The sequence below is a fragment of the Papilio xuthus genome, unplaced genomic scaffold (genome assembly GCF_000836235.2).
Source record: "Papilio xuthus unplaced genomic scaffold, Pxut_1.1 DF828177.1, whole genome shotgun sequence".
Classification (NCBI taxonomy): Eukaryota; Metazoa; Arthropoda; class Insecta; order Lepidoptera; family Papilionidae; genus Papilio; species Papilio xuthus.
The window spans coordinates 3,328,317-3,350,932 of record NW_013530472.1 but is presented as its reverse complement, the minus strand read 5'-3'; the positions used below and the strand labels follow the sequence as shown (position 1 = coordinate 3,350,932).

The window sequence follows — 22,616 nt, the reverse complement described above, 5'->3', positions numbered from 1 at the left end:
GGTCGATCAAAGACAATGTAAATAAAAGGTCCTTTTTAATTGATTTTCAGCCCTTCGTTTACTGTGAACAGAAATAATTTGATTAGTCGCCACGGGGCTTGAGACGTCGTTAATTAAATTTCAACTTCTCCAATTAACATGATACCCGATGGATTGTACACTGGAATAGATATGATTAAATTCTTATACCAATTTCTCCCTTAATTATAGTAATATTATTTAACAAGTTACACGGATATTTCCCCGAAAAATTAGAGTTCAACCTTTGAATAGACTAACCTGTAAACGTTGACTGATTTTGTCAATAGTTTAACATTTGACACGAATTCTTACTTTTTGCGTACTAAAAGCGTTAAAAACGGGTTAGTTTTTTTAAGGATTATTAAGCTATTCAAACTTTCGTGAGACATTATACTAAACTGATATATAAACACGGCTAAACATTCACTGAGTGAGCGACGGGCCGCGTCTGCGAAATAATACCAGTACCACTCATCCTGATGAAGGGCCCCCGATGGGCTCGAAACTAGTCGGTGCCGCCACCGGACGTATATACGTGAGTGTTTAGCCGTGTTTATATATCAGTTTTGATTATTAAGCTCTACTTTATTTGTTATAAAAATGCAGCCAAAAAAAAATTTTGCTAGTCATTTTAATTATAATTTTTGTGTAAAACTTTGTCATATCAGATTCATGGAATCGCCTACATATTTCAGTATATATAACTTTGTGAAGCCTTTAATATAAACCTACGTCCGAGGCTTCACAGAATCATCCCTTTGTCATAAACATATAACAGAAAGTTTCAACATCTGCCAGTACTTAATAACTACGGTCGGTTAGTTACACGTTATAAATAATTATATACATTAAATAGTTTGAATTAAATTTATAACATACGAGTATATATATACATACATAGCTTCAAGTTTTGATACATTATTTACCTTAATTGACAGTCTCAAAATAGTATTTTATTTGTCTAAACTGTTATTTATGAATTATTTTGTATTCGTTATCCCAACTTTTAAAGGCATTCCGTTATTTTGTGTCGTTTAATATTATCATAATGAACTACAAAATTTGTAATAAAACGTAGTTATATAAATTTAGAATCTATTGTAAAATTCGTTATGAAAAATATTTTATCAAAAATGTTATTTGAAATTTTGTTGCGATTCAATTACGTGACGAAATGAGTTCATACATAATTAAGGCCAACTATGTATGATGACATATTTGACGTTACTCGCTTTTTTATAGTCATTTGAAGTAGGTCAGCATCATTTGTCTAGTTTCGAAATTAACCAGAATCAGGTCTTAAAGGTAACATACCTATACCGTGTTATTATAAGATCAGCAGTTTTTTATTCGTTTAGCTCGTATCCATGGCCGGCATAATTATTTAACTAGGAAATTGTAATAACCAATAATTGTATGATTGAAAATTTGTTTCCTATCATGTTACTAGCTCGTGAAATTAAAGCAATACGTCTGATGTAATTGTTTATCAGTTTTCCTCTTCTGCTCCAGCGAGAATGCGCTCGGTAAATTACGTTTGTCAAATTCAATCAACCACAATTTGCACGGTTTTATTGAACGATTCATTTGAATAACATATCACTCATCCAAAAGCACAATGTCATAACTACGTTTTAGCAATTTTCAGGAGAACATTTTGATTTGAACTTGAGAATAAAATGTTCTTCATCACTATGTTTTTTTTTTAATTAATGTTGTATGTTAGTCTACTATTAACAATATATTTATATCATGGATAAAACGATTGAAACGTGAATTTATGAAAAAAATAAAAAGTTTTTTTTTGTTTATTTGGTACTTACGTCGTTGTTCTATTGGATGAGCGACACATTTTATTCTCTTAGAAACAAATGAAAAACCCACTTATGTACTAAGCTATATTAATAACCTAAACTAACAACCAAATAATAAATTTAGCAGTAATTTGTAATTACACAAATGTTATGAGTATTTATTTATATGTTGTTGTAACAATTTCAGACATGTATTATTTTGTTGAGAATTGTTGCATGGTTCATTCAGCCAACAGCTAGTTGCATCGTTGAGTCGCCATGTTACTGCGCATTTAAAAAGGAACGTGTACCATTAGGCTAATGAGACATTCACGTGCGAAAACGCTTCACTTGCATTTTTAAATGTCACTGCTAAAAATAATAACGATAACATGGCGGTAATGAAGTAACTTAAATGTTTCACCTCTCTTTTTTTTGAATTTATATTTTTAATTCTTACTTTTGAAAGGAACTATACGTCAGGCAGAATTAAAAAAAAACCTTTATTAGTGGCTTAACTGTTCTTCCGAAATATGCTCCACATCTATGCCAAATTTAATCAAATGCTTAACTTATTAGAAAAAACAAATAAAGCCTAACATCAAATAAAAGTTATTTAAACTTCTATTATAAAATAAGAAAAAGTACATAAGAGTTATGTAATTTATTTTATGTTTCTGAGATAACAAAGAAACAAAACAACCATATTATTTGACAAATAAAAGATCAAACAGAACACGTATGTTCTTTATTAGCTATAATGAATTTTCTGTGAAACTTTACCCCGATCACGTTGTTATGGTAAATAGGTCGTAGCTAGGTTAAGGAAATGTCTGCACGATATTTCCCCGGGGCAAACTCGTCTTTAAGACTAAACTAATTTAACAAACAACTCTACAGCGTTATTGCCTTGTTTCCTTTTAACAAATATTGATATCTTTTTTTACTTCTATTACATTATTATTTTGAAGAAATGTAAAAGTACGTCACTGTATAATTATTACTACGTTACATTATAGTATGAGAAGATATTATAAACTCACAAATATTGAACTAAAATAATCTATATATAAAAGAAAGTCGTGTTAGTTACACTATTTATAACTCAAGAAGGGCTTTACAGATATGGCTGTAAATTGGTGAGGAGGTAGCTTAGAGCCAGGAGACGGAAATAGGATACTATTTTTTTTTTAATTTATGCCTTAAAGAGCTGCTTTTTATTTAACTTATCTATATATTAAGTTTTTTTTATATATCCACGCGGACGGTGTCGCGGGCGACAGCTAGTTACTTATAAATCTGAGTGACAACTGGATAAGAAAGAAATAAAGCATTTTAATATTAAGTACTCAACGGAATCACATGAAATGAGATGCATTTAAAGTAATTTCGTAATGAAATGTAAATTGGTACAGATAGGCAGCGATACGCGATAGCCTCCAGAGCGGTGACGAAACCTTTTGATGTGCTTTCGACCATGCCACCCGCACCTCCCTCGCCCTAATGTTTGCTTTTGCTAACGCCCCAATTATCCCTGCTTTATACGGGTGTTTAAATATGTGTGTATATCAAAAACCTGTGTGTATTAAAATACCTTAATATTTAAATAAAGGGTTTGGTAGAGATCGACAATAAAATACACTTTACTCATACGTCTTTTACATGCCAGGTAATCATTTAAAACCTTAAAATTTGAGAAAAAATGCAATAAAATGCATCTGATGCAATAAAATGTAATTTTGTGATAAGATTTCAAAAAAACTACATAGGAGAATGTCACAAGAAAACCGAAATATACTTACGAGTTGGTAGACCAAATAAAAAAATAAAAATGAATTCCTTCTTTAAATAATTTAAATTCACAATTGTAATTTAGCATAAGGAATAAATGCAAAAAAGAGTACAGATAAGAGTCTGTGTATGTCATTTGTTCTACTATAGAAAAATCTAAAACTCATGCAGCGATATTACTGAAATAAATGAAAATAATTGTCGTATGCATCATTCAAAGTTTGAAATGAAAATGGGATCAAGAAAAACGATGCGTGCCAGGAAACTTGACCCAGACTAATCGACGCCAACGTGCCCTTCGTCTGCACAACACGACCCGAAGAGCTTGCGTACTTATGATAGATAAATGAAAGTTGTTTATAATTTTAATACATAAAGTAGGACAAGGGTCTTGGCTAGTGTTGTACAGTCAGCTGCACAAATATGTTTACATTTGCAATGCTTCAGAAACTTGTATATACGTACGTAACCGTCGGTGTTCTTCCGACCATAAATACATGGTAATGACGAATAGGTGGACACGTATTTTTGAAACTAAAACTCTTTATAAGTCTTTAAAGTTTTATAAATGATTTCATATTTATACAGCTGACTGTACAGTTAGTTAAAGTTGCGATAAATTATTATGAAAGTTGTATCGACGTGATGTAGTATAGAAATGCCTATTATTCACTGTCAGCATCAGTTATCACATTCATAACTTGAGCAAGGCGTCAAAGTCCGTAAATTAACTTATATAAAGAACTTAAACTGTATTTTTTGTTGTTGAGAACTTTATTATTTACTACCTATCGCCCGCGACTCCGTTTTAAGTTAAAAAAAAACTTAGTAGCATATGTGTTCTTCTAAACTATGTTCTACATATATACCAAATTTTACTGAGATCCATGCTATCGTCTAACAAAAATCCATCTATCCATACATCCAAACATTAACATTTACAATATTAGTGTGAGTATGTGTTTTAGTGTAAATGTGTGGATGAAAAACTTTGTTTCGATTATAAAAATATGTTCGATAATAAAGTTGTACTTGATATATTTTTTTTATTTTTCTCCCTAATTTTCTTCTGTATAATAGTTAATTAAGTAAACGTGACCTTTAAGTTCCTCAAAGAATATTACCTGAAAGTGCAATTAGCACAATTGTTAGACATTTTAGATAATTTGAAACTTAAGTGAGGCTCTCGGCTACTATCTAATAATAAACTAATTTAAAGTTGGTGTAGAAAATTCTCAGAAACGTGCTTAAATGTGTTGATTAGTTTTGTGAACTGCTCTGAATACTAAGTTAATTGGTGTTTTGAACTTGTATCATTTTCATTATTTATTCATTTCATTATTATTTTTAATCTAATATTAGACCCATGTATTGTTGTTAGAAGGTAACAAGGACTTAATAAATTGTTGTATATACTTTAGCAAAGTATGTACTAATCAATCTATTAAATACAAAAATTGCCCTTTAATAACATAAAAAAAAACTTTCTCTACCATGGAAATATTACATTAAATGGTTGACACTTGAAAATCATTTAAATTAACTTAAAAAAACAAAGGCTTTATTGTAACTCAGAATAGCAAGATTACGCAGCGCTTGACTTAATCCTTTTATAGCCTATCAAAATGAGTTATTTTTATTCGTCGGTCGTATTAAACAAGGCATCATACTTCATAAAATATTACGTGGATTGTGTAACGACTGCTTTTTACCAGCTTATATATTAAATAGAAATAGTTATTGAAAACTTTAATAAAGGAAAACTTTAACAATGGCTAAGTGACTGATTTTTAAAATCATACAAAGTAACCAACAACTAAATGCATATAGAGAAACATAAGGCATGTTTATTATATGACATGTCATTTGCTACATTGCTACGACTAACGTAGCATCCGCCTACGAACTTCCGGCCATTTCGTGACCCGTTTGCATCAGTAGGCCTCAAGACTTCTTCCTGTATCTCATCCATTAGCTAAATACAGTTCCATTTTTCATGCTACCCAATTTTATTAACAATAAATAATTTATGTAAAATTATTTATTAACGTGTTACAAAATCCGGTGAACAAAACTCCTAGGTAGATATGTCACAGTTAACAGAGCACAATTTAACTACGTCAAAGGGAATGGTCCCTTTCCGCCGGAATTTCAAAGACGGCCCTTAACAAGTATCGCCTACCCGAAAACCAAGTAAAATGACTATGAATAAATTTTCAAGGTTCATACAAAATTTGCAAATAAACTGTTTAAGGGTTTTGCTACCGTGAATATTCTGATCTATAAGTTATAAAGGTGTTAGCGCGATAAGTAACAAACTATAATACTATCGTAAAATCTTACATTATGGAAAATACATATGTCTAATTACTTAATAGTCAATCGGAATAATTGTTTAATGTGCAACAGGCTGGAAACACATATGCAGTTCTTCTAGTATTCCAGATGTCCATGGGCGTCGTTGATCACCTCGGTGTTCACGCCGCTTTTTTTATGGGAGAAGAGGGCAAACGAGCATCGCCTAAAATTATTTGATACGACGCCCATGGACATCCGCAACGCCAGAGGAACCGCAGATGCATTGCCGGCTTTTAAGGAAGGTGTACGCTCTTTTCTTAAAGGCCCCACTTGTATGCACTCTTCTCTTATTAAAAAGTATAAACATTAACTAGACAATTTCACGTGTTGTATTTAAATGAGGTCACAAGTAAATTGGTCAAGTTGACGTAGCTTTCATTATTACGTATGACTGATATCATTTAACAGATTAACGGAATGCTAATATATTATTATATTATGCAAGTCTTTTGACAATGTAATACCACAGATAAAGTAAGATATAGTTAACAAACTTAAACTTTTCGCTTCATTAAGTTATGGATAGATAAATATAAAGTGCTTTATCTATTGTACACTTGTGGTAAGAAGTTGTTGTTATAATCTAAGTTTATTTAGTACGCAACGTACACAATCTCAACCGATGCGGTATTACTTAGCAAACATTGTTACAGCTAATACGTGGCTTATCTTAATCGTTTGAGTTCAACTTGGTTCATGCAGACTTACCCCAATGTATTACTTTAGTAAAATTTATGTTCGTAGTGATCATTAAAAATTCTGTTCTTTTTTTAAATTAACTTTTCAATATGGAAGTCTATAGGTGAATGATTTTAAAATGATTAGCGTTTGTTTTATCCCTTTGTTTAACATTTTGATGAAATGAAACTCCTCATTTAGATGCGAATAAAAATATTACTGACGTCTTTCTGTATATGCAATGATTACTTTTAGTAACTTACAATAGTATTAAAAATAATAAATCGTAGGTAATTATATGTAAAAAACTAATTTGTTTTGCTATTTACGTATTTCATGTGAAAACTGTCAAGGGATAACGTAACCACAATATAGTCAAAACCAAATTATTAACTTTACGTTCGATTTAACATCAATGAAGATAAACGTGATTAAAATTTAATCGATTTCACCACCGACTTTGATACAACAATTAACCGTTATTGTGTAAAATTTAATCAAAATTGTTCCCTCGGTAGATCTCAATGGATGTCATTTCAAATGTTGTGACCGAGTCCCATCATTTCTGTTAGGAATAATTCATTAATACAACTTCTGTAGAGTCGATCTCATATTTATATTATACATTTACAGGAGTTTACAATAGTTTAAGTATAATACACAGTAATAATAGTATAATACTATATACAGTTCGTATAAAAATTAGAACTAAAAACGTTACGTGTACCTTAAATTGTTTGCTTGTTTGCATTGAATACTAATAAACCGATTTGACAAAAACTTTCTCTGTTGGGAAGCTCCACTATTATTCATAGACTATATTTATTGCTCTTTTTACGCGTAGACGAAGTCGCGGACAACTGCTAAAGACATACACATACATTTTTGTTTAGAAGTCTTTTTATCTTTTCTCATTTGGATGTGAATAAAGATATCGGTATATTCATACCCATAGGACATATACCTAAAACTCTAGAGTTGTCGCATTTGAATTTTTTATTTTGTAGTTGCATTTGAAAGTTTGTGTGACATCTTCAAAATGTTTGTTATTTTATAGTTCATAATGAATGATAACATTTGACACAAAGCAACATCAACTGTTGTGTTAATTCATCAAAAGACGAACTGTGAAATTAGTTTTCCCATCTCGTCTGCGTTGTGACTTATGTACTGTTTAATTAAACGTTTGCTAAATAAATTCATGAGATATATTGCATAGGTAACTTATTAATTACTATATTTAGTAACGTCCCCGTTACGTATTTGTATTTGTATATAACATGATTTTATAACATAACTAGTTAACGCCCACCACTCCGTCTGCGCTTAATTAAAAAACTTAATAAGTAGCCTATATGTTCTTCCAGACTATGTTCTACATCTGTGTCAAATTTCATCAAAATCTTTAGAGTCGTTCCAGAGATACCTTCTAAGAAACATCCATCCATCAAACTTTCTTTTTTAAAATAAATGACCACATGTACCAGTCGTGAGAATAGTACCAACAAAATATGTCCGTAGTAGACGAAGGTTGTTCCTTGTAACCACTACTGAATGTTCTATGTAATTTATAGCCAATTTGTACCTGTCCCGTGTCCCTATGTCAGATACGGATGCGTGAAAATATGTTTTTCCTTTGTTACGACGTTTTTCCATTTACACTGTATGCATTGTACAATTTTTTTGCCCGTAGTTCCTCATTTTCAGAGAAAAAAATTGGTTTTTGGCTTGGATCGTTTCAAGTAATGACCCATTTTAGAAACATTTTCAATTTTATGCTTAAAAAATTATCATTGCTTTTAATAAATGCTTTGAAATCCTGTAATAACTTGCCTTTAAGATTATATTCACCATCATGTTATATAACAAAAGCTTTATTAAAGCTTTTTAGGATGACCTCGCATAGGCCCTGTGGCGCAATGGATAACGCGTCTGACTACGGATCAGAAGATTCCAGGTTCGAATCCTGGCAGGGTCGCACGTTTTCTTTTTCAATATATTGTCAGTATTGAATTTTTAATTTTATTTTGATAATTTTATAACAATATTTGTAGTAATTTAGTTCCATTATCCTTGGTTTTAAAACCGTACTTATAAATCTTGAAGAAGAATCTTGTAAACACGAAAAAAAAATTAAAATGTCTTGAAAATATGACACAGATTGAAAAATAAATAAACCAATTATACCCTTAACTCCGGTACAAAGAGAGATTAAGTCCTGAAAAAGGGAGCTTAACAATAAAAATTATGAAAAGATAAATTGTACCAGAAGTAGGCTAATTACCAAGAAAAGTTAAAGTTTATTAATCTTTTAACTTTACAGAATTTATTTATAGTACGTTTGATATTCTGTAGTCTCTAATGACGCCATTAATATTTTGTCTAATATGATTAATGAGCTCCAATCTGAGAATTCTCTCCTGCGGAATTCAAATGTGCTCTTCATTGTTGAAATCTATGCGGTGACTAGTGACGTCACACGTGTATATTCATCATAGTATAATATCAACATTATCTTTTTGACAGTTCAAGTTTGATTAAAAAAAAAAACATTACTCGTCAATTGATAAAATGATGTTAGCATTCGGTAATTAAATTGTTTTAGTTTAGAGAATTTGTCGTCAGAAAATTTCATTAGAAGGGATCGTTCTCTTTCACTTCAACTTTGTTCAAACATCAGTCCTTATTATCTAATTGGATACCAGTTCAATATTTGACTATTTACTTTGTGTAGAATTTCATCCTTTTCTATTAACAAAATACTGGGAAAAAAAGTTGAAAGTTTTTATATTATTAGGTTATTTATAGTATTTTTTTATTATAATATAATGGTGGCACAAGTAAACGATACTTACTCCGTTGGCACATCGACCCAAAGTGGGTCTTGGCCTCCGACACAAAAGATCGCCAGAGTCACCTGTCTTGCACCTTCTCCCGCCAGTCCAAAGTAAACGATACAAGATGAAAAAATTAAAGTAATTTTTGTCATCACATCTGTTATCAATTGTCATGAACTGTCGATCAATCAGTCTTCCATCAACTCAGCCGTGTAAGATTTATGAGGTGGGAATAATATGGAAAACAGTACGGCCACGTGGGATGTCGCGCTCCGTAGCACTTCAAAAGGTTCATTCGCTTCAATGCATTAAAGCTATCGATGCTTACATCGATCAAATTCAATGATATATCGAAAATAAATACCAAATCATTGAAAGAAACGTCAATACTTGGTTTATTTTTACTTTTACTTTAGTTTTTACTTCAAGAAACAAGCCACGACTTCTTTGAGGTAGATATGTACAGATAATAAAATAACAAAAGTTACTGGCTGAAAATAGTTTTAAGGTTGTATGATTTTCGAATATTGCATTCACATTTTTGAATTTATTCGTAACCACAATTTAAATATTTTTCCTTTATATTATTGTTATTCTACCTAAGTCAGAACTAAATAGCCATTCTAGGAAAACTAATTTAGAAGTCTTTAACTGTAGTTCCAGTCGTTCGAGTACGAAACGAGATTCGTTTCGTTTTAAACTTTAAAACTGTATTTTTGCAGTAACGTCTGAGTGGGCACGTTCAAGAGGTAAACTCTCAAAAGGTTCAGTACTCGCAAAAAACCAAATTAATTAGATTTGAAAAGTCTAGTTGCACGTGAATTTATTTATTTAAAAAACATTGTAAGCTATTTGATACTTAGTTAAAATACTTCTTTTTTCTTTCAGTTTTCTAAAAGAAAATGATTCATTTATTTTAATTTTGTATTGAAGCTGAAAGTAAACATTGTTTTAGTCGACATGAACAATCAAACAAAAAGTTTTCAGCGAAAAGATTTTTCTCTCTGTATTTATAATTCTCCAGCGATTTAACCACAAAATTGCGTAGCCACGTAAACTTTCCATTTTGTATTGTTCTTTATAAAATATTTTACATTACACGGAATTATTTTGGGTTATATATATATTTTTTTAATTTAGCACACTTCTGTGAAAGTCACGAATATTTGCAGTCATATTCTTTTAGTATTCTATTTCTCAGAATGATAGGTTTTTTTAAAGACAATTGCCTATTTCATTTATGCAAATAACCGACAATATATATGAAGTCCTTGTTTATTTGATAGATTGCATTCATTTGTTTCATATTTTGTTATATCGCAATTAATTTCTTCAAGTATTATGTACATTATATAGTAAAACATATTAAATTCCTAATAGCCTATTCAATTTATCCTTAGCCCAGTAATAAATGTGTGTAATTACTAACGCGTTGAATGTAATTCTGCCAAGGCCTATACACACTTGAAAGTTGAAAAGGTAGCAAGATTCTGTATATATTATTGTAAAAAATAATTAAGAAGATACTATGAATTGGCGTCTTTCTCATCAGTGTTGAGTGCTAAATTACGTATTTGAACTCTTTGGTAGGTATAGATTAAACATTCTGCCAAAAAGGTATCGTACTAGCCACTGAGAACCTTGGCTTTATAATTATGAAAAAAGGAAAAAAATTTGAGAATCGCGCGGGAAGTCGAAGGGTTAACGAGATATAGTATAGTATAAAGGTTGAAAAATTAAAAATATTTAAAGAAATAAGTTTTGTTATAAATATTTAAAAACGTTAATAAATACATTTTGACTGCCGTACTGATTACAATTTGTCATAAGTTCTTAAAAAAAATTAAACAAACATACACTTTGTAACATAATTTATTGAAAATAATGAACTTCTCATTCCTTTATTTATAATTTCGTAATCCAAAATATTTTAACTTTAGCATAATACAATAAATGTACAACAACTGTTGTTTATACTAAAAGCGATTATATAAATACAAAATTCAGCTCTCATTAATAGACAGGAATTCTTTCTTTACATTATACGAAGTATATTACTATTTAAATATTCGTAGATATAAAGCGAAATAATCATAACATGTTAATTAAATTGAAACTTACAATTCAAACCTTCATACAACGCATAGTCATTTATTGATAACTTAAGTATTCCTTTAGTGTAAAAAAAATCCTAAGTCGACATTAAAGTTATTATCAGTCAAATTATTTGTTATAAACATTAGGGGGCAAACGAACAGCGGGAACACCGAGGTGTTCATCGACGCCCGTGGATATCTGCAAGACATCAATTTGCGCAAATCATACTGTATGCAAATGTAATAAAAGGACGTAACATGTTACATGTGAGCGTTACACATTTCACACTTCAATAAATACAAAAATGATCAAATTGAAGCTAAATTATTAGGAAAAATGTCATCTGCCAATTCACGATGTAAGGGTTCAACGTGTTCTTCCGCTTTATGGATTTGCAGATGTAATTTCCTTTTATTGAATTACCTTTACCATTTCACATGTTTAACATTGAAATTAGAAACTTTTTTGATTCTAAAATTAAGCAAAAACTACGAATATTTGTTTATTGTTATTTTTATAACAAGTTGAGAAATAAAAAAAATTATATTTTGGTCTATTCCATTTTCGACTAGTTACTAGTTTTAATATTAATGAGACAAAATGGCAATGTAAACAAAAAGTTTACTTAGGTTCAAGCAAAAGTGTACCTCTAATCATCAGTATATAAGCTTATATTGAAATAAGTGAGAAATGGCCTGAAATAATCATGTTAAATGATTCTGTTTCTATTTGACGCATACTTAATTTGTCAACATCAATACTTTGAGATTTAATTAAGTGCTATATTACAAGTGCTCTTAAATAGGCTAAAAGCTTTTATATATAAATGCTTTTAAGAATTAATTTCGTAATTGTTGCCCGACGTATCTTAATACGAATATTTTAACTAGTGCCTTAATATCTATTAATTCTACTTCAATCTAACTTTTTAAAGGTCCCTAAGAATAACTCGACCACTTTAAAAAGCGACCAAACCTCCCGTTACTAAACGTATTTTATGAACAATTTGTAATGCACACATTGGCACTTGATATCATAATATACACCTACAAAGTTATCTGGTCCGGTGAGCATAAGGGTACTGAATTAACATAGCTCACTAGCGTCCTACCATCAATATCGCTAGCTTTATGTCGTACTTTTCTATCCTGTCGTGTTTTTTCTTTAAAATAATTTTGTTTGCTAAGTAGGCTTCAAACATTTTCTGGCAGAACTAACCAAGATAGTAGCGAATTTCTCACCGGGCCAGATATCTTTGTTAAACTATATTTTTCTAAATTATATTTACACAAGCATCTGTTAGTTGTAGTTTTATTACGAAGGATGTAAAACCAAGAAGGTACATTAATAATAAAATAATTCATATATCTATAGCTATTTTGTTTGATTCGTTCGAGTCATTTGGAAGTAGCTGAGAAAGAAAGGTCCTAAAACTTACTATATTTTAATATCACTTTTGGCTTAACTTTTGTCAAATTTATGACAAGTAATTTGTGCACCATTTTATCAAATGCTTAAATATCTACTTACGTAGCCTTATAACTTGATTATTCATTCAAAATGCGAAGTCTCCACCGTGTCTGTGAATACACAATTATTCCATTCATTGCTTAAAATGAAAATATAAGGCACTGCCTTATAAAATTACCATTAGCTTATAACTACATAGGAGTATAGCTGTTACTATTTAATACGTTTTAGCTTAAATGACCTTTGAATATGAAACGTATCTTATTTAAAAGACTTTGGTTGTATGGATTTTTTTAATTGACTTTAACTGGCGGTGATGAATTATCGAAATTTCAATATAATATTTATTACCAGTAGTCAAAGCAACAAGCAATTTTATATGCACCTATCTATTTAAGAGTACAGTAAATATTTACATATCTTAAGTTAAACTTATATTCAATATTCCATGTATAAATATCGTAATAGTCAACAAATATGGACGATTAACTATATCGGTCTCAAAGTACTATACAATCCGATTTAATTTTACATTGGTTCTTATATTAGACGTTGGCAAGCTCTTTTAATAATGTAGAAAGTTCCATCATTGAACTTTCGAAAGCGCTATTAAATAAATGTGACTGCACTCGAAGGCTATAGAGGTGTTTCTTCTCCAGATTCACATTGGGGTAATCTTATGACTCTAGGTCCGGCTAATACACCAATGCCATCTAAACATGACCTCCTATTTGCAATTACGTCTCTTAGAAATGCTCTTCGAGGTCCTGCTAAATCTGTCCCAGTTATGGATCTAGTTATTCGTCGTAACGCAGGTAATTTTAATGCTTCTTCATAAGGCGGGGGTTCATCAGTAGGAGTTGTTTGTGCTCGACCTCCAAATGGATCTCGCGAGCACGTAGGAGATAATTCTCTTGAAAAATATAATGTATTCTCTCCGTTCCTTCTCACTTGTTGTTCTGATATTAATTGGTAATTAGGTGAAGTGTTGTTTGTAAAATCTTCTAATATTTGTCTTGCACTTCTAGCTGTTGTTAACACTCCAGCCCAAGAACGCCTATTTTGTTTAATATCAAAAGATCTAGTGCTATCAGCAATGTTACTGCTTGAATGTGTACTCGCTATTAGTACTTTAGGTCTACGAGTAGGTTCATCAAAAGATGCAGCTTTCACAGTTGGCCTGTACCTTTGTTCGGATTCCATATCGATTACTACAGGATTGGTATTTTCAGTTGGTTCTTCCCTAAGCGCGGCGTCGATACGCATTGCTTCAGAATAAGAAGGTACTAAGGCACAGTTACCTCGTATTGCGGCGAATAATTCTAAACTATCGACAGTAGATGCATGAGATAAAGGAAGAGTACGAGGTGGACGGGGAACAGAAGACAATACTGCGCTCTGCTCATCAGCAAGGTTCCAAGCGTAATTCGCAGCTGGTACTGGCGGCAGAGTGTCCGATAGATGTGTATCTAAATCAAGCTGTCGACTCGGATCCAATTCATAGTTTGTACCAAAAATTTTAGTTATCTGGAAGAAAAAATAAAATTATTGTACGATACTCGTCTATCACTTATTTCTGAAAAGGAATTAAATTTATTACCGTATAATGAACGTAAGCTGTATTACATTCAATAATGATACGTAGAGGCCACGACAGAAGCAAACAAGACAACGTCCAAAATAATATTTGTGAAGAATACCAAGGACATCGATCAGCTTCTCTGTAAACAACAAATAAATTAAAAAAAACATAATGACGTATAAAATAAACATTTTAAATAATAAAAAAGAATTTTACCTGTAAGCTACCATATATTCTTTAAATGAACTGACACCTATTAGATCCAGACCTTCCCGCATTTCCATAAAATCATCAAAACGCTCATGCTCAGCGAAAAATCTTGATCTCTGATCTTCGAATTCTAGAAAAGATTTTCACACCATATTAAAGTGAAAAAGAAAACAAGTTTTAAAATTTTAAGACATCGGTTGAATAACTATTGCATTTGACACAGAATTGCGCTGACTGCCACTTGGAGTAAATTTGTCTTACTACTTCTAAAATGAAGAAATCCATTAGTAGCTACAAACAATACTGAGTATGGCTTATGGAAGAAAGAATGAGGTAAAACTATAAGAGAGAAACAAAGACAAAGAAGACAGAAAAAAGAGACCATAGAAAAATAATTAAAACAAAAAAAAAATTCATTGTTATATTACGAACGAACATATACATAACGAACCGATGAAAATGTGGCAAAAAGGTTTTCTACAAATTATATCGTAGCACTTACCGCTAGCAGCTTCGATATTAGCAAAAGCAAATCCTTTACTGAATCTGACTTTCGTGATGGGTGTTTTAGAGTCCAGCACCAGGTTCCTGGATGCGTCCCGCTGCCCGCAACACGCGTGCGCGAAAGACGTGCTAGCGCTATGCGTGTTTACTCGTTCATAATACACCTAGGATAATCTTTAATTTTACTTGCAATAATAAGGAATTATTTCATAACAAATATTGCTGTAATTGTAAACTTCAAAGGAGATAGTTTTATGCATACGATTTTTTCTGCTAGGATTCTGAAATGTAAATGGTATTTAAATGTACATACTCTAATTCACATAGAAGTACTTTTGTAATGTCGACTTAAAGCTAAAATTAGCTTTTCTTTCGAAAGAAGCTATATTTAAACTTAAAAAGTTCTAATTTATGTAACAATTTTATAATTAAAAACAATATCACGATTTTTTGTTCCTATTTGTTTTGTATGTTGTAATTTCCGTGCAAGCATGGTTCCTTACTCCATATTTATAGCTGGGTAGTTAATCTACGATCTACACGGGGGTGTAGCACGTAATGCTAGTTTCACACAAGGGTAGAACATTGAGGCGAATAGTAGGACAGTGCAATATTGCTATTGATTGAACGAATTACAACTTAGACAGAACAGTTTTATTCGTATAAAGTCTGCGTCACTGCTCTGTCTTACTTTTCTGTCCTCGTGTAAAAGTTGCATTGGTCACGCACCTGTGTGGTCGTGTAGGCGTCTCCGTTGCGATACCTCGTCACCTGTCGCTTGCGCCTCACGTAATGGTAGCAAATCGCTTTCCACCTGTGTATTTGAAAGCAATTTAATATCGAGCTGTATAGTTTACAGCTACGCTAAAAGTAATAAGTCATATCCTAGACGAATACGGCTATTATTTAAAAGGCTTTAAAATTTCAATGATAATATTGTTTATTATTTACACTCTTCATCATAATTTATAATGCGAAAGATTTGATGGACAGATGAATGTTTGTTAGAAGGTATCTCCATAACATAACATGAATGAAATCTCACTGAAATTTCGCGTAAACGTAGAAACTAGTCTGGAATAACACATAGACTACTTAATAAAGTTTTTATAATTCTTAATAAGTGGGGGGCGCTATCTCGTTAATAAAAATACAAACCATACTCTCGGCGTGGCATTCCTCATGGCGTGCACTCTCGCGCTGACCGCAGCGACGTCTACACGTCTCGCCAGTTGTATCCTTGCCGTACTGTGGTAGCACTCCACCAGATACACTAAGTATAACAGCAGGACGAATGCTATAGGAATGTACGCGTAGCCAACGTCGCATGGTGACTCACGAACTGTACGCTTTATTGGAAACCTAAAACAAACAGTTTATCAGAGGAAAATCTAAATTCTTTAGTCCGATGATCCTATATAATTTTATATAGGCTTGTTTCGCTGATAAATCTATTATCAGTCTATATTAATGCTATTTAAGTTTAAAACTACCAGTGATTTTAAGACGTAGTGAACAAAATGACGTATATTTATACTAAGTTGAAATAAATCAAAATAACGTAAGCTTTTACACGTAGGACCAAAGTGGCATAATAAATAAACGTGATAAATTTGCAAACGGAGAAGTGTACGTCATAAAATATTAAAGGTTATTTACGAAGTTTGTTTCCAGTGTAGCCGTGGGACGATCCTCTGAAAGGTGCGATCTAAAATAAACCTCACTTAAAATAAAATTTATCAAATAATATTTTCACTTCAATATTTATTTTTCGAGAGGATTGTGATTTTTTGGGAGTGTGACAAAAGGAATATTAGGACGTATACAACAAAGCACAAAAATAATAGCGTAGAGTAAAATTTTATGACAAAAATTTCGACAGTTTTAAATACGTAAAGAAAATTTTTTTACACAGATGATTGCACAACAATGTTATTCTCTTATAAAGTTCTTAATCTCATTTTTAAAGTTTTACCTAGTCTTTTGAATCGTTGAAAATTGATGGAGTTTTTTTGTTAAATAATGCAATTTTAATAATGGCATAGGTGAATAGGAATAAACTATTTCCGTTTCGTCATCTTTAAGCATTAGAATTGTTCTATGTATATTCGTTCACTGACCGCGCCTTAGCCAGGCCACGACGCTTCATGTGAAATCACTGTATGTGTACTCACGTATTAAGATCGATAAGTTCTCGGTCTATCTCGGCGGTGTTGCACCAGGCGACGGAACCGAGGCAGCCGGCAATCATCAGTGTCAGCAGGAAGCACTTCCAGTTACCCTCACGCCGTAGCACCCCGCCCAGGCTCTGCTGTCGAGGACGCTGCCAAATAATATCACCATGAACAAGTAGAAATGGAACTAAACCGATTATTACTAGATATGTAACTGGATAAGTTTTTGTGCTGCTATTATAACTGTAGAGCACTACGGCGTAGCAATTTACATAAGTTCCCACTGATGAAAACATTGTTATCTTTTTTCAAAAACTAGAGGTAGAACGTAGAGCTACGTTTCTACGGCGTAGCAATTAAGAAATCAAAAAACCTCAGACGTCCAAACTATAAATGTGAATTAACAATGTTAAATACATCCCAAAAAAGGTATAAAACAATTTGCGTGAGGTCGGCGTGCGGTCAGCATTACTCTAAAACCAGTCTAAGACAGACATGTATGATACGACAATTTCATCATCAAATTGTATACTGAATAATGTAGTGTACTTAAAAATAAAATGGGTGCTCATAACGAATTCCATTGTCTGGTTATATGAAACAAAGAATATGCGGGAAATCAATAACGTAAGAGTGATTCTGGCAACCTTGTTACAGTATGATAATAAGCTTTGTGCGATTCACGAATACATATTAGTATGTTGCAAAGCTCTGATATAAATTGAACATATCTTTTTATCCGAAATTTTATTTTACTGTACTCAAAACAAGATTTTTCGCCTAATATCAGTAATATGAAAATAATGTAGAATTTCGAATATCTATTTAGGAACAGTTTAATTAAAGCAAAATAAATATAAATAGGCTACAAAATATGAAAACTAAGTAGCAAAAGCTCTACAGGTGTCGATCGATAATCCACGATTCTATTTTCAACGATACGCTACTTATTTTCGTCATGAAAATATAGTCTAAATGTAAAACGATTAAAGCATTAGTAAGTACCATTTTTAATCCACGATGATAGATTCTTATCATAGATTAAATACTCTAGAAAAAGACCTACAGTATCATGAGTACAAGTTTTTGTAATTTCACTTTTAAAAGAAAAATTACCATTTTCCTTTGGCAGTAAAAATAATTACTTTAGAAATTTAAAATACATTACCAAGCACTTAATAAACAACTCTCGTCTCTAATTCGTAAAATTAAGCTTTATGTTTTAGCGTAAATATTTCATTAACTGGGCAATTTTATAGATAGTGATCTAAACTTTAATATCAAGGACATATTTAGTTAAGTTCGTCAATCCATTTTATCAATTATCATTAACTATCACCCGCGACTACGTCCACGCGGAATTTAAGACAGTTAATTAGTAGCCTTTGTGTTCTTCCAATCTATGTTCAACATCTCTGCCAAATTTCAGCGAGATCCATGCAGCCGTTCTGGAGATATCTTCCACTAAACATCCATCCATTCAAACATTCGAATTTATAATGTTATAAAGATTACTAAATAATTAAATGCTTTTAAAACATAGTTTCGAGTTAAATTGATTTAAAAATTGTTTTCGGTATGATGTTAGTTTAACTGTGAGACAAATTTCTGTCTCTGTTTTTTTTTTTTTTTAATTTGATGCAACACATTTTATTCCATAACCCACATTTTCAATTTCGTTTTGACTAGTTTCTAGTAAAGCTCAAAACGTGGTACTCTGATTCACACAAAAATTAAATTGTCAAGTCAATACGTCTTGGATCCAATAATTTCGATTAACCAAATATCTGGAATAGTCTTATTAATATGGATAGAGATATATAGTACGTTTCGTCGTTAAACAATGTCAACATGATATTAACATTATGGCACAAGTAACATACTTTCCGATGCCGGAACGCCCGCGGTGCTCCAATAGCGGCAGGTCAAGGCCCACTTCATACTATGTCATGGTTTTGATGTTAAAGGATATACCTTTAATAAAAATGACATTGCGTTCGCTATAGAAATTTTAGCTTTGACATATGACAAAAAAAATGCATTGGTATTCATATATTGAAATCTGAAATCATTTGTGACATTTTAAAAACATCTTGCTTTCATCGTTATCTCGCTTCTCTTATCACGGTTGACACAACAGGGTTTGGTCTCCTAAATGATGTTATCTATTATCCGTCATTTCTGTCGTCACTGCCTTCTTTATATCCTCCACGTGTGTTAATATCTTTTTCTAATCTGTTCTTGTAACTCTTTGCTACGTAAGGTGGGCCTATAAAGGTTAAGATTGCGGATCAGGAGATAATTAGTTAAGGTCTGTGGAAATGAATCGCTTTTATGTTTGACATTTGATATTATTTGGAAATGTATACATTTATTTCATGATGCATTGCGTTTCTCTGCAATATGCTAAACATAAAACAGTCTATTTGAAAGTCAAGGCGCACGGTTGGAAGCAAATTTATGGTTAAGGCGGTTCAAAGAAAGGCGTTGACCTTCTCCTTGTAACTTATGTTATTGTAGTAAGCTTCGTATAAAATGTTCAGGGTTTTTGTTATAATTGTAGTGTAATTTGCAAACAACATTGTCATAGTAAGGACAGTACTTTAAAACGTATTTGCAGATATTTGTCAAAATGTTATTAGTTAAATGCAACTTTATAGTTGCAACATACGTCATTGTGTTAAGAACTATATAAGGAAAACTTTCACGTCAACCATAAAAGGAAATGCTCACAATGAAAGAGCTTTATGTACCATATAAAATTGCCATTGTGACATTTTCCGCAACCGGAAGTAAATATTGTGAGATGATAAGAAAAAACTCTCTTTTCTATTTTTACTTAATTCAAATTGAAAACGAAAATGTATGTTTTTTTAACTAATTATTTATTTCATTACGAATATGAAAATTCTCAAAACTCAAAGAACATAATCACTTAAACTTTAGTCTTCCATTTAAATAGACCCAAATGACAAAGTTCGTCTTTGTAACCAAGTTTCTAAAGTTGTTCGTTACCCTTTATTTATTGAGTTGTCCTTTACAGTTTTTGTTTGCAGTAAAAAAAATCTAAATCTTTTTACCATCCATATAGATAATCTTTTTAACAATCACTAATCAAAGATCCTACTATACATTAAATGATATTATCAAACTCTAGAAACGAAATATCTCTAAAGCAGTTTTCTTAACAATCATCATGTTATCATCATCACTATCATTATGATGATCATCATCAGATCATTATCATCCTAGCAACGTTTTCCACCTGCGCTATATTAAAACATCGTCTAATATTCATTCTTTCTTCCTTTTCTTGATGTGCCTCTCCGACTAACGAAGGTTCATTCTATATTTAGCATAAATGATAAGCTCAATTAATTGCAAATTAGATAGTAAATTAATTTACCTCAGAAATAGACGAATAGATGTAAAAGCATTACATTCCTAACAAGCTAGCACTAATTACAATTATGTTTAATAAATCGTGTTCTGTAAGGTTCCCCATAGCTACGCTGGTTTTATGAGAACACGTTAATATTGTAGGGGCACCGAACAGTTCAGCATACCTAATAGTGTACGCCGGGGAGTTTGCTAGTTGTATAGTTATATACGGCTTCGTACGTGAACACAATGCGGACTCAGTTGCTGGAAGCGAAACTAATCTAATGCGCTCCAGAGATCATTTGATTACTAACAGGTAATCGATTTTTCAAATGCTTTGTTCTATTTTAGAATCGATATCTCTTATGTTGTCGAGTTAAGAGCAGTACTAAGAACTTAGATGTTATTGAAAGATGTAATAACTTTTGTTTGGGAGCTTAGACCTAAATAAATGTCAAAAAAGGGTGTTCTAAAATGTGTTATTATAAATGCGAAACCAAAGTTAGTTTTATTTCTATTTTTTTCTATCGCATTGTTTATAACAAAAATAAAGTTTGCTAACAATTTTTTTTTAAGAAATATTTTCAAAACTCTTCCAAAAAGCAAATGGAAAACCGCGGGAAAACGGGTGCTATGACCTCGAACCCTCGGTCTGGGATGATATTTTCAAATCGTATTTAAAATAATAAATCCTCAACATCTTATTGAGACGTATAAAAAACGGTAACACTCATATTAAAATGTAGCCTAATGTTTTCGAAATAAAGTTCAATTTACAAAATACATTGCAGTGAACTTAACAAAAGGATCATGTTTTTCCTTTCTATGTGGTTCTATAAAAGGAAAAAGTCCTCCCGCATAAAAAGGTATTATTACCATACGCCTCTCGGTTTTCTCGTTGTTTTCTCTAAGACAAAGGATGATTCAATTGTTCGCTTAGAATAATAACTTAACAATACAATATCATCCAAAGATCCATTTCAAAAGATACATTTTAAAGAAAAATATACATTGAAAAGGTAAAAGAAAACGAAATAACATTCAATTCATTAACAACGTGAATCTCATCTCCGAATACTGCAGATGTACTTTTACATAACGGAATTTGGACCGAATCCAAAAGCTCTTGAATTATATAATAATAAAGTTTATTATATAACAAAGTTTAACAACTGAAACGGAATACAACAATTCTATATACTTAATTAGCATAATTTTATACCTGGCACGAAATTTAACCTTTTAGAAAAACATTACAAACTTATTTAACATTAAGGACTTAAAGTTTTAGTAAGAGACGTCTGAGCTTGTACCAATACTACATAAAAAAATTTAAACTATATTTGTTTACCACATATATCATAGTTTATAGTTTAAAAAACTTTTTGTAAGTCTTAAATCAAGACCTTCATTTTTAATTTAATTAAATTATAATACTAACTTATAATTTAAAAATCGAAAAACGTTTATTCATTGTTTCTGTTACAACTTTAAGTTGTGTTCTATACTAGTTTTTTATGAACTTAAATCAAATACCTACCAAATCCTCATCGTCGTCGGTGAAAATATTTGCTCGATCCTGCGTAGTCATACCTCCTTATTGTGCACACACAAAAAACAATTCTTCATGGCTCACACACACAATACACAACCCTCCATCACTGAACACTTTAACTGCATCCAAAGTTTCCCCTATATTTCACTGTACTCCAAAATTCAT

The 22,616-nt window shown here is 31.6% G+C and overlaps 2 protein-coding genes and 1 non-coding gene across 3 annotated transcripts; 1 reads left to right on the top strand and 2 right to left on the bottom strand.

The window, feature by feature from the left end:
* Window positions 1-8,546: 8,546 nt before the first annotated feature.
* TRNAR-ACG (transfer RNA arginine (anticodon ACG)) lies at window positions 8,547-8,619 on the top strand. The gene has a single exon. It is a non-coding gene; the product is annotated as a tRNA-Arg (tRNA).
* Window positions 8,620-13,021: 4,402 nt separating this feature from the next.
* Window positions 13,022-14,957, bottom strand: LOC106113692 (uncharacterized). Its single transcript, XM_013306550.1, has 3 exons — window positions 14,844-14,957; window positions 14,646-14,766; window positions 13,022-14,572 (listed from the first exon to the last, which is right to left on the bottom strand). The coding sequence occupies exons 1-3, from the start codon at window positions 14,909-14,911 to the stop codon at window positions 13,682-13,684; spliced, it is 1,080 nt and encodes a 359-aa protein (XP_013162004.1). The 5' UTR covers window positions 14,912-14,957; the 3' UTR covers window positions 13,022-13,681.
* Window positions 14,958-15,042: 85 nt separating this feature from the next.
* LOC106113593 (transmembrane protein 151B-like) lies at window positions 15,043-22,616 on the bottom strand. Its single transcript, XM_013306427.1, has 6 exons — window positions 22,437-22,616; window positions 17,516-17,664; window positions 16,500-16,703; window positions 16,071-16,155; window positions 15,340-15,505; window positions 15,043-15,176 (listed from the first exon to the last, which is right to left on the bottom strand). Exons 1-6 carry the CDS (start codon window positions 22,485-22,487, stop codon window positions 15,043-15,045), a joined length of 789 nt encoding a protein of 262 aa, XP_013161881.1. The 5' UTR covers window positions 22,488-22,616.

What these genes read in the sequence shown, in the direction of transcription:
- LOC106113692 (XM_013306550.1), bottom strand. Translation starts at nt 14,911, where the DNA reads ATGGAAATGCGGGAAGGTCTGGATCTAATAGGTGTCAGTTCATTTAAA. An exon ending in GAATATATGGTAGCTTACAG is followed by an intron (nt 14,767 to 14,843) that starts GTAAAATTCTTT and finishes TGTTGTTTACAG; the next exon opens with AGAAGCTGATCGATGTCCTT. An exon ending in CAGCTTACGTTCATTATACG is followed by an intron (nt 14,573 to 14,645) that starts GTAATAAATTTA and finishes TTTTTCTTCCAG; the next exon opens with ATAACTAAAATTTTTGGTAC.
- LOC106113593 (XM_013306427.1), bottom strand. Translation starts at nt 22,487, where the DNA reads ATGACTACGCAGGATCGAGCAAATATTTTCACCGACGACGATGAGGAT. An exon ending in CCGACGACGATGAGGATTTG is followed by an intron (nt 17,665 to 22,436) that starts GTAGGTATTTGA and finishes ATTATTTGGCAG; the next exon opens with CGTCCTCGACAGCAGAGCCT. An exon ending in ACGCCTACACGACCACACAG is followed by an intron (nt 15,506 to 16,070) that starts GTGCGTGACCAA and finishes AGATTATCCTAG; the next exon opens with GTGTATTATGAACGAGTAAA.